A 15,923-nucleotide genomic window follows, 5' to 3' on the forward strand; every position below is an offset into this window, starting at 1 on the left:
AGGAAGTTCTTGTACCACCAGTGCAACTCTAAGTTCTTGTATCATCAATGCCCCCGGAACACAGCAGGTGGTTTTTGTTTCCCCTGGATGATGCCGTCTTGTCCAACTTCAATCTCCCTTCGGCAGCACCAGAGGAAGAAGGCAGTGGCCCAGGCTGTTGGCTGTTTCACAACTAGCAAGGCTCTTCTCTTTGGCACGGTCAGGGACTCAGATCATCTGAGAGCTGATTTGTTTTCTTTTCTTTTTTTCTTTCCTTTGTCTTCTTTTTAATATTAGAAGAGGCCAGTTCAGCACTGGCTCCTGAATGACACATAGAAACTCAAACCCGGTTCCAGCTGGGTGGTTCCCTGCTGGAGGACAGGAACTGGGGCCTCTCGTTGGCCCTTCCCAGCAGTGGGGCTCAGCCCCCCGATCACATCCTGTCTCTGTCCCTCTATCACCCGCTATGTCCCACCATTGCTCCCGGTAAGTGTGACAATTCCCACGGCCCACGTTACAGTGACAAATCTAGGCTTTTTGGCTACCAGACGGAGATGCTAAACTCTAGATCTTGTTTTGCTACTTCCACTTACAATGCGGAGTCCTGTGGCCTCCAGGACCAAAGCCAAGCCCTCTGCAGGACTCATGGGTCTCCCCCATCTCTGCCTATACCTCCCCCCGCTCTAGAGCTCAGTGTCCACGCCTGTCTCCTGTCCTGGGGACGCCCAGAGCCACTGAACTGGACCGCCCCAATCATACCCGTTCTCCCTTCTTGCCCGGCTTGGAAAGGTACCAGGACATCCTGCATTTGGTTTCAGCTGAACACCTAGAGGCCACTCCTCCCTCACTTCTCTCCTGTCTGGTCCATCCCATCCCTCAGCAAATCCTGACAACCACAGCTGTGAAATGGATCTCTCCAAGCTGCGACCTCCTCAGCCTGAGCTATGTCCCTTCTCACGGGGATGGCGGTGGCGGTTCCTCAGCCCAGCTCTGCCCGCCTTAGCCGTCCTAGGTCTGTTGTCTACTCAGCAGCCCTGCTTTCCTGTCCCTCCTCACCCTTAAAATAGAGCTAACAATGCTGCTGACTCCATGTCCAACGCATAAACAAATGTAAAGGACGGGACACAAGGCTTAGCACAGGGCTAGGCCTCGAGGGCCCTTACTGGGCTTCACGTCATGAGCCATTGTTTTCAGCCACTGTGCCAACGCCAGAGCTTGGGCACCACAGTGTGTCCCCCACCCCCGGTATCTCTAGAGCAATCAGCCCCCTTGCCTGTAATCCCTCCAAAGAATCACCCCCTTCCTGGTAACTTCCTGGATACGTCTCTGCCTTCCCACCAGAGAACTCAAGGTCAGGGGCACATTCAGAGGCTGTCTCTTTATCTGGAAACTGCAGGGTTGGGCACATACAGATGCTTTGGAAATGCATGACAACTGAGCAAAGGAGATGAAAGACCAGTACTTCTTGACCCACTGCCCACCGGGGGTGTAGTCTGGGCCCATATCTACTCAGAACGTGTACTTGGGAAACATGCTCGGCACCTTAGGGACAGCAATAAACTCAAGATGATATAAAAGGGCCTGGGGAGAAGAGTCTCCTGGGGTTGAGCACGCATTTTTTTCTACGAGTGACTGGCTCCCCTCAGGCCTCCCCTTCAATGCCAAGTACAAGTAAGAAACACATGGTAGAAGCACCATCCGGTCCAGCCACACGGATGCCAGTGCTACCCAGAGTGAGTGTGATGCGGGGAGGAGGTCCAGGGGACTAGGACCTGGACAGGACTGTGAGCTCCCTCCCTGGGGGAGCTCCTCACCCTGTAGGAAGCTTAGACAGAGAGGAAAGGACAGACTCGCTGTGCTGCCTGGCTTGCACTGCCCCCTGGTGGAAGGCTGTGCTAGAGCAGCTGCCCTGGGAGCAGCTGAGGACAGTCTCTCCGCAGCCTTAGACTCAATGACTGCCTCTGCTCTGACCGTCCTCTAACAGCCTGCCTCGTGTCAGCCCCACATTATCCGGACAAGCAAAAGCTGTCAGACAAAGGCATATGCTAGGGTTCTACTGTCATCACTAAGAGTACACTGGGCTTTTCAAGCCTGCGTTGCTGCCCAGTGGTTTCCAATCCCTCCCCGAAGGTTATCTGTCAACAGCATCTCAGTGGGGTGGGTTTGCTCAGTGTCCTTCAGATCCTCTTCCTAAGCACCCTCTATGTGTACAAGGGTGCCTCCCACACAGTGGCCTTGGCAATCTGCCTTGACTCTTTGCAGCAGTCGCCGGCACCTGGCGAAGACTGCTTTGCACCAACACCTCCAGCTGGAACAAACCGCTTACCTGACTGGAGCGAAGACACTGATGCCGTTACTGAAGCTTGAGTCACAAGAGCCATCTGGGCCTCCTGGGAGAGGAAGAGGAACAGGTGACATGAAAGGTTGTTTGGTCTTTTGCATAAATGAGGTCTTAGTTATAAAAACCCTCAAGACTATCCTCTCCAGCTCCCAGCACCTTGATTCCGGCTCTGGAAATGCAACAGGGCTCTGGAGCCCCGAGGACCCAAGGCCTGCTCGCTCTGCCCTAAAGATTTCCCAGTAGCACAGCTTGTAAGCTTCTAGGCACAGTGACCTCAAAGGAGGGGATCCTAGCGCTGAACACAGCTGGGAAATTTCATAAGCATTTACTGGTTGTAAGGCAATGGGTGTGAAATGACTTTTGGATATTTAATACCCTCAGTCATCAGGGAATGGAAATCAATTCCCAATTCCCAATGAATGACACCACATACTAAGTGGCTAAAATAAAAAAGAGAACAACAATAAGTGTTGGTGAGAAATAGAAACCCTTTTATACTGCTGGCAGGAGTACAGAATATTTGGAAACCAGTCTGGCAGTTCCTCAAAAGGCCGAACACAGAGGCATCATAGGACTAGCAAGTCCACTCCTAGACATACACTAAAGAGAAACAAAAACATATCCACACAGAAGCCTGCACTGTTATTTACAGTTGTCAAGGCATGGAACCCAAATGTCTACCAACTGGTAAACGGTAAATGAAGTATTATTCAGAACTAAAAAGGAATGAAGTATTCATACATGCTAAAACATGAACTTTGAAAACACTGGGTAAGTGAAAGAAGCCAATCACAAAAGACAATATATGACTCCATTTCTAGGAAATGTCCCAAACAAATGTGTAGAGACAGAAAATGGATCAGAGGTTGTTCAGTGGGGGAAGGGGATTCTTTTTAGGGCAGTGAAAATGTTCTAAAGTCGATTGTGATGATGATGATTGTACAACGGTGAGCTGTACAATCTAAACTGGGTGAATTGTACGGTATGTGAATTATCTCAACAAAAGGGAAAAAAAGTGACTTTGAGAAAGGACTGTCACCTGCACTCTGCCCACGTCGTTCTCTATGTGGCCAACTCAAAGCCTGTCACTAGTATTTAACTTACTGCTCCTGGATAGGACAGGATCTACCTGGCATCAACAATGTATTTTTCCCACTTAAGGAGTAGCCTTAAAATTCCAACCTTTTTCTTTTGGCATCTAATTAAGTTTCCTAAAGATCCGAGACATTATGGATCTGGAAGGCTGTCAGGGGGACCCTGTTGCAGCATCACCTCTGGCCCAGGCACTGGTGGGTCCTAGTTATAAAAACCTTCTTACCAAGTATGTCTTACAGGACATTAAAGAGGGAGTGGGCGGGGGATGGTGCGGTGCTCAGGGCAGGTGGGACTCAGGAAAAATTCCAGACTCCTGCTATTAACTGTGTGATTTAGAGCATGCCACGCAGCCCTTTTGACCCTTAATTTTCTCAAATATACAATAAGACTAATACTACCTATATTGCTTGATATTTTCAAGCAGTTTCTTGGGGATTTTCCTAAACAAAAAAACTATTTTGAAAATTTAGCTATATAGTAAAACTGAAAAAATAATAAAGAATTCTCTGTATACCCTCTCCGCTAATATTAGCTGCCCCTAATGTTAAATTACACTTTCCATAGCTCAACTGTCAAAGCAAGAGTGCAATGCTAGCACAGTATGACTAACTCCACCATCCGGTTAACTTGACTGTCACCAAGTTTTTCACTCCAGTCCTTTTGATTCCAAGACCCTACTGCATTTAGCTGTCACATCTCCTGAGTCTCCTGCAACCTACGGCAGCTGCTTAGATTCTCCATGTCTTCCATGCTCTTGACACTTTTGAAGGACTGGTCAGCTACTTTGCAGAAGTCTCTCCATTTGGGTTTGTCCCATGTTTTCTTGTGAGCAGATGAAGAGAGGCATTTTGGGACAATCCCACCATAGGCTTATTACTGGAGACGCTGACCTCATCACCCATGGATGTACTGTCTCTGAGTTTCTCCCCTGTGAAAATATTTATTCATCTTGGAGAATACATTTGAGATTACATCCTGCTGGTGCCCTTAAACGTCCCCTTACTGACCGACTGACTGTGGCAGCTACTGGTGGAACTTGCCAACAACAAATGTGGGGGAGTTTTCCTAATGCGGAGCTTCTGTTTCCCTCTTCCGCTTTTATTAACTGGGATGCTTCTGTAAGGAAGAACTACCCCTTCTCTGTCATTCATTAATTCATTCAGTTATAGCATCATGGATGATGGATATTTATTCTGTGAGTTATAAATGGAAAGTACCATGACATTTATATTGTTATTCAAATAATGCCAGCCTTGGCTCCCTCAAAATTTTAAATTATACAAATAAAACCTATCCTAAAAACTCCAAACAAATCAAGTCTTTGGATAGTGCCATTCCGGGAGTGAACCACGGTCCTTCCTCTGCAGTCAAGAGGCTTTTGCTTCTCTATTAAACAGAAGAGGTCCACACTGCCACCTGCCCCTCTAGTCCCAGAGGGGGATAGGCTACAGGTGGAAAGGATGCAGTACTACGGCAAGGAGAGAGTCTGTGAACATGCTGGTCCCTGCAGCCTGGTGTCCCTCTGCTAGGCCAGGGCCCAGGTGAGGAGGAAGTGCCGGCGATCCTGGGCAGGACAGACGGACACAGCGGCCGGGTGTCCACGCTCTCAGAAGTCACTCTGCCTCAGCTCACAGAAAGCCACGTATTTACTGATGCCGTAATAGAGTGCCAGGAATGTGGCTGCATTCACTCAGACAGCCTCTGCACTGTCAGTCCGCGTCTCCCCCGTGCCTCCTTCTGTGCAACGGTCCCTGCAGACCGAGGGCAGGGATCAGACACGCTGCATTTTCACGGATCCTGCCACGTGCCCTTTAGGAAGGTTCCACCAACTTACCTGCACTTCAAACAGAAGAGCAGTCATCCCAAGGCCTCACACAGGGACATTAGTAATCTCTCAGAGGTTTGCCAACTTGATGCGTAAAAAGGAAACCTTGCTTTACTTTGCAAACCTCTGTTTCGCGGTTCCACTGAGCACCTTGTTCTGTCCTTTTATATTAATTTCCTCCTTGAAGAGCTGGAGAATGATGCAGAACCTGTGAGCAGGGACTCCCAGCCCCGCGGCCTGGCTTTGGACCCTGCCTCCCCTACCGACTGGCTGTGCAACTTTGGGCAAAGTCATTTCACTTTGCCTCCCGTTCTTCACCTGCACGAAGGGGTAGTGACAGTGCTTGCACTGTGGACCTTGTTGACAGCAGGTGACCTGACACTCGTGAGGTGTGTAACATGGTGCCTGGCACACCCTAAAAGGCACATTCGTCACATAAAGAATAGGTGACTTCATCACAGACTTTCACATCTCTCCTTGGGTTTTCTCCACTTGATTTAAAGGGGCTAGTTCTTGTGTTGGATGTTTTCTCTGACTGCTTTTTTTTTTTGTTATATTGTTTTAATTTTTAATCGGGTATATCAGTTTTTTGCTTTATAACTTTTTCTTGTGGGTCTTGGTTAAGAACTTCTTACCAAGTATTACTGCCGCGAAATTCTGAACTTGAGCCTGTTTGAATAGCACTAACTATTCACAGGGAACTCAGAGGACAGGTGACTCTTTTTTTGAAACAGTGAATTTCAAGGAAGGAAAGAGCAAAAGTAGAAGACAATACGAGGGACATACCAAGCTACTGCAGTGTATGTAGCCTGCTCCTAACTCAAACAAACTAAGAAGAGACATCCTGAGCTCACCAGGAAGTACAGACCCTGGATGGATATCTGCTAACCTTAAGGACTTAATTTTTGTTCCTTCCTAAGGTGTAATGACGGTATTATGACAATGCATTATTACTTTCTCAGGCAAGGTCTCACTATGTAGGTCAGGAGTGCCCTGACATTATGGTAATCTTCCCACCTCAGCCTCCTGAGTGCTGAGATTATAGGTGTGTGCCATGTCACTCAGCTGATAATTTTTATGAAAGGAGCTTGTACCTTCGAGAAACACAAATATTTATAGATGAAGTGGTATGGTGCCAGAACTGGGCTTCAAAGTAATCTCAGCCGAGAGGGACTTGGACACCTCAGACTGTCACCCTCCCTTGCTGCGTGCCGGGCATCTTCCTAGGCGCTTCACGGGTTTCTTTAGCTCTCATCATCACCTGACATAGGAGGGGACACGGAGGCATGGAGAGGTTACGTGACCGGCCCAAAGGCACACAGCTGGTGAGTGGTGAACCACAGCAGCAGATCCAACTCTACACTCAAACCACAGACTCAGCCGTGCCTGTGACAACGAGCAGGGGTCATGTGCCTAGGAGAGCCGTGGCCTTTAGGAACTGGAAAGAGCAGGGAAATGGGTCCTTTCCAAGGGGAACCAAAGGGAACGCAGCCCTGCCGACCCGTATCAGACCGCAGCCCTGCACGGAAACCAGTAATTGGAGGGACTGTCACAGCAGCAATAGGAAACGAATACACCTGCTCTCATTTCCTAATTAAAAAAGAAGAATCGGAGCCAGGGGCAGAAGCGTGCACTGCACCCGCAGTCACAGCTCCTGGGGAGGCCGCTCGAGCCCAGGAGTTCAAAGGTTCAAGGGCAACCTGTGGCTCAGAGCCAGAACCTGTCTCAAAAAAAAAAAAGGCAAGAAAAATGTCTCTTGCCTGCCTGCGCCTCCCCTACGAGCACGCTCGCACCCCATTTCTCCGCCCCCCTTTGTGGTAAGTCCTCCACCCAGGATGCTCTGGTCACGCTGTCTCTCTGTCTACAGAAGCTGCCTGTAGGGTCGCTGACGCCCCCGCACTGCCGAGTCCAGCACCCCCAGCCCCTGTCCTCCTTACCTGTCCGCAGCGTCTGACACAGTGGCCACGCCCCTGTCCGGGAAGTCTCTGCAGGGTTTCCTTCTGCTCCTGGGGCTGCTTCTATCCCTCCCCTCAGCTGGCTCCTTGCTCCCCCATCCTACACATCGGGTGCCCCAGGCTGGTCCTGGGCCCTCAGCTCCTCTCTCGGCACCCCCGCTCCCTCAGATTCTCACCCAGTCTTGCGGCTCCCGAATGCTGTCTCCAGCCTGGCTACCCCAAGGCGCCATCTGTATGTCTGGGAGGCATCAGAAACCCAGCACCTTCTAAGCCTAAGCTCACCTCAGTAAGTGGTCACCCCACCTTCCAGTCACCCTGACTGCTTCCCTCCCTCCACAGGCAAGCCCGGCAGCAAGGAGCCTCGGCCTTTGCCACGATCCCTCCCAACATCACCCTCTCTCGCCGGGTAAGTGGACCAGCTGGAGTGAGTCTGTGAGAAGCTAAGCCTGCCGGTGAGTTCCTTTGCTCACAGCTGCAACAGCTCCCTGTGTCGTTCCGAGGCAGCCTGAGTTCATTCGGGGCCACACAAGCTCCCCTGATGAGGCTCCGGGGCCCTCTCACCTCACCGTGGCTCGTTCCATTCCGAGGAGGTCACTGCGGTCCTCGCTTTTCTGCAGTGCGCCAGGCACACCGCTCCTCCTGCACTCAGGGGTTCTGCGACGGCTCTTCCCCTGCTTCGAGTATTTGCTATCCATGGAATCCCCCTCTCCCTCCTTTAGTCTTTGCTCAAAAGTAACCCTGTCAGTGAGGGCTTCTCTGAGGATTCCCCTCCTGAATACCTTACCCCTCTACCCCAGGGCCTTTTCACTGAGCTATGGCCCCAACCTTTTTAATTTTAAGACAGGGTTTTGCTAAGTCTCCCATTTTCCCAGGCTGGGCTTGAACTTGCAATCCTCCTGCCTCTGCCTCCCAGAATGCTGGGATTACAGGTGTGTGCCACACCTGGCTTAGCCTTCTCTTTACCTGGGATTTCCAACAGCATTTATCAGCTAAGAATAACTTACAGAGAGAAAAAACCTTACCTACATCCTCATTATATTCTAAAGGTAGATTTTCTTCAGTGTTTAAGGCTCTTGACATATGCTGTGAAGTGTATCTGCCAAGCTATTTAACTTGTTTATGTCTGCCTTGCCCAGTAGAAATGCCAACATCCAGAGGGTAGTGATGTCTGTCTGTCTGCTGATCTTCCTCTATCTCCTGTCCCAAAGCTTCCCATGTGAGCCCATGTCCCTAGGCACAGGGCTTCTCTGCCTGGTTTGTCTTCCTTGGAAGCCTGCTTATCCCTGGAGACCCACTTCCAGTGGGAAGGGTTGGAAATTGGCTTGAGTGAGCTGGAAGGCACTTGGCAGCATGTATCAAGAGCCTTAAAAGTGTAACAATCTATCCCCAGGAAGTAATTATGAATGTAAGATTTTTCTGTAAGAAGGTTCTTTTTTGCAGGGATTATAAGATTAAGATAAAACTAGAAGCAGTTAAATGATTTATGAGGGGAGGCTGGCTAAATGAATTATGGCATTATCTACCTAATGTAATGATATAAGATAAGTGTTGTACATTAATAGGAAAGCCAATGTGAAACAAATAATGAAATTACAAAGTGCATCCCACATACAAAAGGAAAATTTGAACTACCTGTTCCAGAGACCAATTTTATTAATATGTCTAATTATACAGTATTGGCTACATTATGTTTGTGGTTTGAAAAAACGGTGGAAATAATCCAAATGTCTATCAACTGAGGGAGACTGTGCTCAGTGTTACCACAGCCACTCATCTGTGGATCTGCCTGAGCTCCCTGCAGGAAGCCCTGGGGGTTGGGGTCTGTCCATGTGTGTGCGTGCATGTGTTGTGTTGATCTGACTGACCCTTACTGCAGCGTCCACTGAAGGTGCTGACAAACCCTGTCCACCTTCAGCTTTGCAAACGGATGGGTTTCATTACATGCACACTGGAGGTCACAGCCTTCCACTGGAAATCCTACTTATAGCCCTGCTCCTTACCTGCCTTGTGAACTTCTGTCCCGGACCCTCGTTTGGAACCCACTGTGGGCCCATCAGCATCTGGATGGTGCTGATGATAAGACATAAGAGTAGAAGCCCTGGACTCGTGCCTTACTATACAAATAAATACCTACAAATGCTTCCATTTAATCACTTTTCAACTTACTGATAGTGTGAAAGCATACCCACCCAATCATTCTGTTTTATACTTTCTGAGCAATGTTCAATAAATTATATGAAATGGTCAACACTACTATAAAACAGGCTTTGTGTTAGGTCAGGGTTCCCAACTTTCTCCACACTAGGGTCTGATTTTCATGGAAGAAAATTTTTCATGAACGACAATTGTTCATGAACTGAGGAAGGAGAAAATTTATTGTTTTAATTTAAATTTTTTAGTTTTTGAACTAGATTCTCATAAGGTGTTTGCAGTCTAGATCCCTCCCATGTCCAGTTCACAGTAGGGTTTGAGTTCCTATGAGAATCTAATGCCCCAGCTGATCTGCTAAGAGACAGAGCTCAGTCCAAGCCAGGCCAGGGCTGGTCATGATGTTTGGTAGGTCAGGTTTATGAAAGGCATTTTTGACTTATGATATCTTCAAGTCATGATGTATTTATCAGGACACAACTCTATATGGGACCCCCATATTAAAACAACACTAAAGCACCTATGATTGATCGCCACATGCCATATATGTAAATAAATGGTTTGAAACTCTCAATCACACTATAGGCTAAGTGTTATTATTGTTACCTCCATTAATAAAAAGGAATCTGAGCCCCAGAAAGGCTAAGCAGCTGTCCATAGGCAAAAGATATGAAACGAGCTGAGTCAGGTCTCACAGTCATGTTGTCTGAACCCCAGAATTTCTGCTGTGACACCTGAGACCATCAGGGAGTACGATGCGGGCTGGGAAGGCTGGGCACCTACATGCTGTAAGAACTCAGAATCAGGGAAAGGAGTCTGCAGAGTGAGGCTCCTCTCAAATGGCAGGGCCAAGGCAGGGTTGCAGCAGGTGCAGAGGGGCTGGGAGCACTGGGCACAATGCAGGGTGTTCCCTGATTGCAGGCCTTGTGCTTAGGAAGGAGAAAGTTCTGGAGGTTGGGGGTCTCTGCATGTGTGTGCATGTGTGGGTGTGTATGTGCACAGATGCACACACAGAGCTTTGCCTGGAGGTGTGCCATGAAGAGCATGGTACCATGGCTGCATCAGAATAGATTTGAGCCCAGAAGAGAGACATTAAATAAGCAGGAGGTTCCTGTCGCAGCCAGGTAGACCAGCAGGAGCAGAGGGAGGCTGGGATGAGCTTGTCCACTGACTAGCTCGGGCATCTCTGTGTCTTGGCTTGCTGGGACTCATCTTGGTGAAAGCCTGGTGATTAGTTATGAGCTGAGCAGGGCTGAGTTGATGTGAGGCCGTCAAATTAGCTGTTGCCATCTCTAGGAACTACTATAAAGTGTGCTTTTTACTGCTGAAATGCTGTTTATGAGGCAGTAAAACCCAGAGCCAAGCTGCCTGAATGTATCCTGGTTTAGTGTAATATTCTCATGAGTAGGCAGCTGCTTATAGAATGTTGCAGAAACTATCTAAAAGGGAAAAGAAGTTGCATTGGCCGGGAATCGAACCCGGGCCTCCCGCGTGGCAGGCGAGAATTCTACCACTGAACCACCAATGCTCCAGCTCACACAGAGTGTGTCAGCTGCTGCCATGACCCACAGAAATGGAGCAGGTCCTGCCCAGACAGCTCGGCTGCTGCCACCTAAGCAGACAGGGCGGGGAAAGGGCTGTCAGCTCCACTTCAGGAAAGAGGCACTGGAAGATGCATTTATTGTTCTTTTCTTTAACTGAGGAAGAATTCATATAACACTTCACTGAATACAGTCTTACATTTTAAAGTGTACACCTGAGTGATTGTTAGTATATTCACAAAGCTGTGTATCCCATCATCACGACTTAATTCCAGACTATTTCATTGCTCCCACAAGAAACCAGGCCCTGCCAGCAGTCAGTCTCAGTGCCCTTTTCTGTCTCAGCCCAGGACAGCACTATTCTACTTTGTGACTCTAGATGAAGAGGCGCTAACTTCCACGTCAAGTCAAATAACAAAGCAAAGCAAACAAACCCCCAAACAATCCATCTTCCCCAAAAGCAAGATGTGTAATTCTTTAAGATGCACAATTTTAATTTTCTTTTTCCTTTTTTTTTTTTTTTTTTCCTTTTTTGTGATAGGGTTTCATTATGCAGTTCAGGCTGGCCTTGAGCTCACTTTGTAGCCCAGGCTGGCCTCGAACTTTCAATGATCCTCCCACCTCAGCTTCCCCAGTGCTGGGATTACAGGCATGCGTCACCATGCCTGGTCTTAATTATCTATTAAAAACTTGAAAATGTGCCAAAATTGTGATACTGATTGTCTTTGGTAGGACCAATCGTTGTAGTTTTTTCTATTTTGCTAATTTTCTAAAATGAGAATCCAAAGCAAAAAGAAAATCAAAATACTCACACAGCAGTAGAAGTTTAAAGTTTACAAACTAATCAACTATGTCTATTCCTAAGATTCTTCTAGTTTTTCCCAGTAAGAAAGCGCTTCCTTTCAAAGACTTGCATTCACTTAACTCTCCAAGTTTTCTTTTTCCTTAGAGCTGCCAAAAAAAAAAAGCATGCATTGGCCGGGAATCGAACCCGGGCCTCCCGCGTGGCAGGCGAGAATTCTACCACTGAACCACCAATGCTCCAGCTGTGTACTGCTCTGCTTCCAGCTGCTTTGCAGCTCACTGTGGTGATGGCACGGCTGTAACTTGACACCCAAGACAGGTCCAATAAGGAATGCTGCTAAGTTCCACCAGCCAAACCCACAGGAGGTGGCCATAGCCTGACATTCTGCTCTGATGTTCAAAGAAGATCCATGAAGGGCAATGGGAGATCCATGAAGGGCAATTTGGCTCCTGGATCAGGTTCTAGACCCTACTTTGTTATCCTTAAGGACTTGAGTAGGGTGTGCACCAATCTACTCTGGCTGGTTCTGCACAGGAGGATGTCAGCTGAAAGCTGATCAGTGAGCTTTCAGTCACAAAACAGGGCGCTAGGAAATATGAAAATGTCAGGACTCCAGTTAACAGAGATGTACCCCAGGCCTCAGTAAGTATAAAAGTGGTTTTACTTTTCTTTTGTGAGACAAGGTCTTGCTATGTAGTTCAGGTTGGCCTTGAACTCACTATGTAACCTAGGCTGGCCTCAAAATTGTGACCCTTCTGTCTCAGCTTCTTGAGTGCTAAGATTACAGGCATATGCCAAAAGAAAAAAAAAAAAAGTTTTCTTTATTTTATAAACAACAAAGAAAAGACAATGCAAAACAATCTTTTTTTAAAAAAGGTACAGACTGGGGCTGGGGATATAGCTCAGTAGGATAAGCGCCTGCCTGGCAAGTGCAAGGTCCTGAGTTTGATTCCCGGTACTTAAAAAAAAAAAAAAAAAAAAAAAAAAGCTAGAAAAAAGGTACAGACTTGGGCAGGAAAATTCCCAGGTAATGAATAAAGCAGAGTCTCCTTAACCCTCTCCCCTTGAGAATGACTTATGGTACAGGCAGCTGAACGGGTGGATGCCAACAGCCAAGAATGGAATAGTGCAGCCTGACTCTCCTGCCATGCACTGAAACAATGATTTACTGTGGCTGACCCCAGAGGGAGATCAGGGCTTTGAGGCAGTAAGGGTAGACCACCTGGGTTCCAATCCCAAGCTCACCATTTAGTAGCTGCTCAAGCCTGAAGAGTGAGGATAATAACAGCTCATACTTCACTGGGCAGTTACGAGAATGAAATGTGGTAACATGTGAGGGAGGCTGTGAGTGAGCTGCAGGGCCACCGTGGAGGCGAGGGCGGGGGAAGGAGTGGGGACAGTCTACTCACCACTGGCCGTCCCCGCCTGCTTTGCCACGGAATCCTCGGGGTTGGGTTCTGTCTGCCTCTGTACTGCGGGCTTCAGCTCGTCTGGCTCGTCATCCTCAGGGGTGACCAGCTTCATCAGGCTCTGGTTGCACACATTGGCCACCTCCTTGATGCCTGTGTCCACTGATGTAAGGAGCAGGAGCCTTCCCTGAACTGGAGGCCTGATCCTCCTGGTCAGGGCCTTAGTCCTCCCCCAAAGCTTCGTCAGTCCAACCTGAGTCCCTGGTGGCCTTGCCACTGGGGCCTGTGTGAATTGCTCCTCTTTCTTTTGGAGGGCCCCTTCCTGGTGGCCTTCTTCTCAACAGGATCTCCCTACCCTAGGCAAAGCAGTGTGAATTCAGAAGGGTGGAACCTGGCACCCGGGAGAGCTGCACCCCATTTGTAAGTAACAGGTGAGGCCCAGGGTCAGCTGGCATTAGCTCGGCATCCGACTCTCCTGGTCCGTGTTCAGCTCCACCTGCCCCTAGGACTATTTGGAGTGGTGGATCCTAAGGGAGTCCCCATTCCCAGAGCCCTCCATTTCACGCCTTCCTTTGGGGCTGCCCTTGCTTCTCTCCTGAGGGAAGGATACTTTTCTTGCGGTCATCGTAGGCCAGGCAGGGCAAGACAGCGGTCAGGATCCCAGAGGAATAGGGCAGCATCACCCGGCCAGCTAGCTGGATGAACTCCCGCATCCAGCACATGGCCGTCAGCTGGATCAGGTCATCTGGAAGGGGAATCAGTGGGTTCAGCATGCACAGCTGGAGAGCTCCCTCCCACTGCAGATGCAGGATGGGACGGGGGACCAGGGCACACCGAGGTTGCATTGCTTCTGGCCTCATCAATACTTCCTTACTGGAGGACTCTGCCTTCCAAAGCACTGCCTGGACAGCAGCTTGGAAGGCAGTGACAATCCTGTGCTATTCTGTAAAAGGAGCCACATCTCCCTGGATCTGTGTTCCTTCTGTAATGCAACTTCGCGCCTCCTTTCATCAAGAAGTGGAGTCTATTTTCCTGCCCTTGAGTCAGGACTGGCCTTGGACTCTGGCCAGTAGCAGGCAGTGACAGTGATGGTGTGCTGCTTCCAGCCTAAGCCTCAAGAGACCTTGCCCACTGCTGTTGCTCTTGGAACCCGCTTCAGTCACCTAGTTGATGGGATGTCTGGACCAGCTGCCCCCACTACCCAGTGGACAGGCAGCCAACCGCCAGACATGAGTGAGGCTGTCTCAGACCACCCAACTCCACACCCTGCAGCTGACTACAGGTGCAGGACCAGGCCCAGCCTGGCCCAGGAGAGCAAAACCATCAGCAGAGTTACAGACTCATGGCCAATGACAAGTGGCTGTTTTTTAAGCAGCTGCATTTCACTGTGGTGTAACACTCAAGAAAAGCTAATGGATACACGATCCTCCAAGCATCATTCCAATTCTCAATGCTGAGGACAAGCTTGCAGTGAGGAAGTTTCCAGAACAAGGGAAAGGGCCTCCACGTCTACAGTACCCCATCTCTCTCCAAGGCCCATCACTCTATTGCTTCTGGGCTCCAACGTCACACAGGTTAACTCTCCTACCAGGGGCCCCTCCTACCCCCTCACTGAAGCTGAGAAGTGATGGAGGGCAGTGGCTGTGGGGCCTTCGCACCTGTGGTCTGGCAGTGGATCACCAGGATATTGGCCATCTCAGCAAACTTAACACTGGAAGGGTTCTTCTTAATTTCTTTCAAGAATTCTCCAAGGACCACCTCGCACCTACCAACGAGAAAAGGAGGAGAGAAACAGCCTGCGTCAGACAGGGCTGAGGAGGCTCAGCCAGTGCCCATCGCTGCTCTAGGTCAGGCAGCTGGGGAGTGGATGATGTGCAGAGCTGGGGCTAATGAGCTCTCAGCTCCTCAAGCAGGAAGCGCAGAAGCAGAAGAAAAGGCAAGCTTCTTTTTGCTGCTGTGGATGGGGCATGGGTGGGGCATGGGGTACGTGTGCACCCTCAGGGCTCCCAGCAGGGGGCAGCTGGCTGTCCTTCCCTCTACTTACATTTTCCGAATCTCTTTGCTATTGTCGCCCAGGATCTGGAAGAGTCCGTCCAGGATCTCCGGCAGGTAATCCAGCAGGTTAATGTCTGGCACAGACTCCAGAACCAGGATCTGACCCAGGGGAAGCAGCGGGAGGGAATGTACAGTTAGTGCAGGCCTAGGGCCTCCTCTCCTCACCACTCCCCTGGGACCCAGGCAGGGAAGGGGTCCCTGTGCAGGTGGCGCGTCACAGCACTGCTCCACGGGGAGGGTGTCTGCAGCGATCATTTTCCTTCATTGTGCAGGTGAATGGTAGTTTGACTCCAAAGGGATTCATCTGCTTGGGGAAGGATAGTCAGGGGTAGAAAAAGTGACTGCTAGAGGCTTTACAGATCAGTCTGGGTGTTTTCTGGGACAAGGAGAGACCCTTTAGGGACAAACTGGATGGGCTTTAGGGGCTACACTGGATAAAGAGTTTCAGGACTGTAGGAAGCCAGTGGCCACTGGAGGATAACAGGGAGGCTTCTTGCAGAAAGAACTGCCAAGGGTGTGCCTGGGAGCAATGTGCCTCCACCAGAGCCTCTGGGGCTGGAGGAGTCCCGCCGGGGCAGGACCTTACCCAGGAGATGATGAACTGCCGTGCATACTGGTTGTTGGAGTAAATTCTCTCCCGCAACAAGGGGATGAAGCCCACCAGGTCGAACTTGTTGCTCTCAGTCACAATGTCCTGTGGATCAAATGAGTGTGAGCCACTGGCAGCCAGCAAGCAGGACTGCCCGAGCTGCTGTCGACTATGGGATGGC

General features: G+C 49.4%; 1 protein-coding gene and 2 non-coding genes across 3 annotated transcripts in view; all 3 read right to left on the reverse strand.

Moving 5' to 3' along the window:
- Nucleotides 1-15,923, reverse strand: part of Vac14 (Vac14 homolog (S. cerevisiae)) — a 106,285-nt gene that overhangs the window by 70,574 nt on the left and 19,788 nt on the right. The window contains exons 5-10 of the mRNA XM_005403494.2: nt 15,740-15,847; nt 15,143-15,252; nt 14,757-14,863; nt 13,709-13,843; nt 13,099-13,251; nt 2,306-2,369 (exon numbers count right to left, since the gene is read on the reverse strand). Of these exons, the coding sequence (XP_005403551.1) occupies nt 2,306-2,369; nt 13,099-13,251; nt 13,709-13,843; nt 14,757-14,863; nt 15,143-15,252; nt 15,740-15,847 (677 nt within the window). The remainder of the gene's footprint in view (nt 1-2,305; nt 2,370-13,098; nt 13,252-13,708; nt 13,844-14,756; nt 14,864-15,142; nt 15,253-15,739; nt 15,848-15,923) is intronic.
- Trnag-gcc lies at nt 10,801-10,871 on the reverse strand. Its single transcript has one exon. It is a non-coding gene; the product is annotated as a tRNA-Gly (tRNA).
- Trnag-gcc lies at nt 11,855-11,925 on the reverse strand. The gene has a single exon. It is a non-coding gene; the product is annotated as a tRNA-Gly (tRNA).

This window comes from Chinchilla lanigera, unplaced genomic scaffold, assembly GCF_000276665.1.
Source record: "Chinchilla lanigera isolate Chin_1 unplaced genomic scaffold, ChiLan1.0 scaffold00083, whole genome shotgun sequence".
NCBI lineage: Eukaryota > Metazoa > Chordata > Mammalia > Rodentia > Chinchillidae > Chinchilla > Chinchilla lanigera.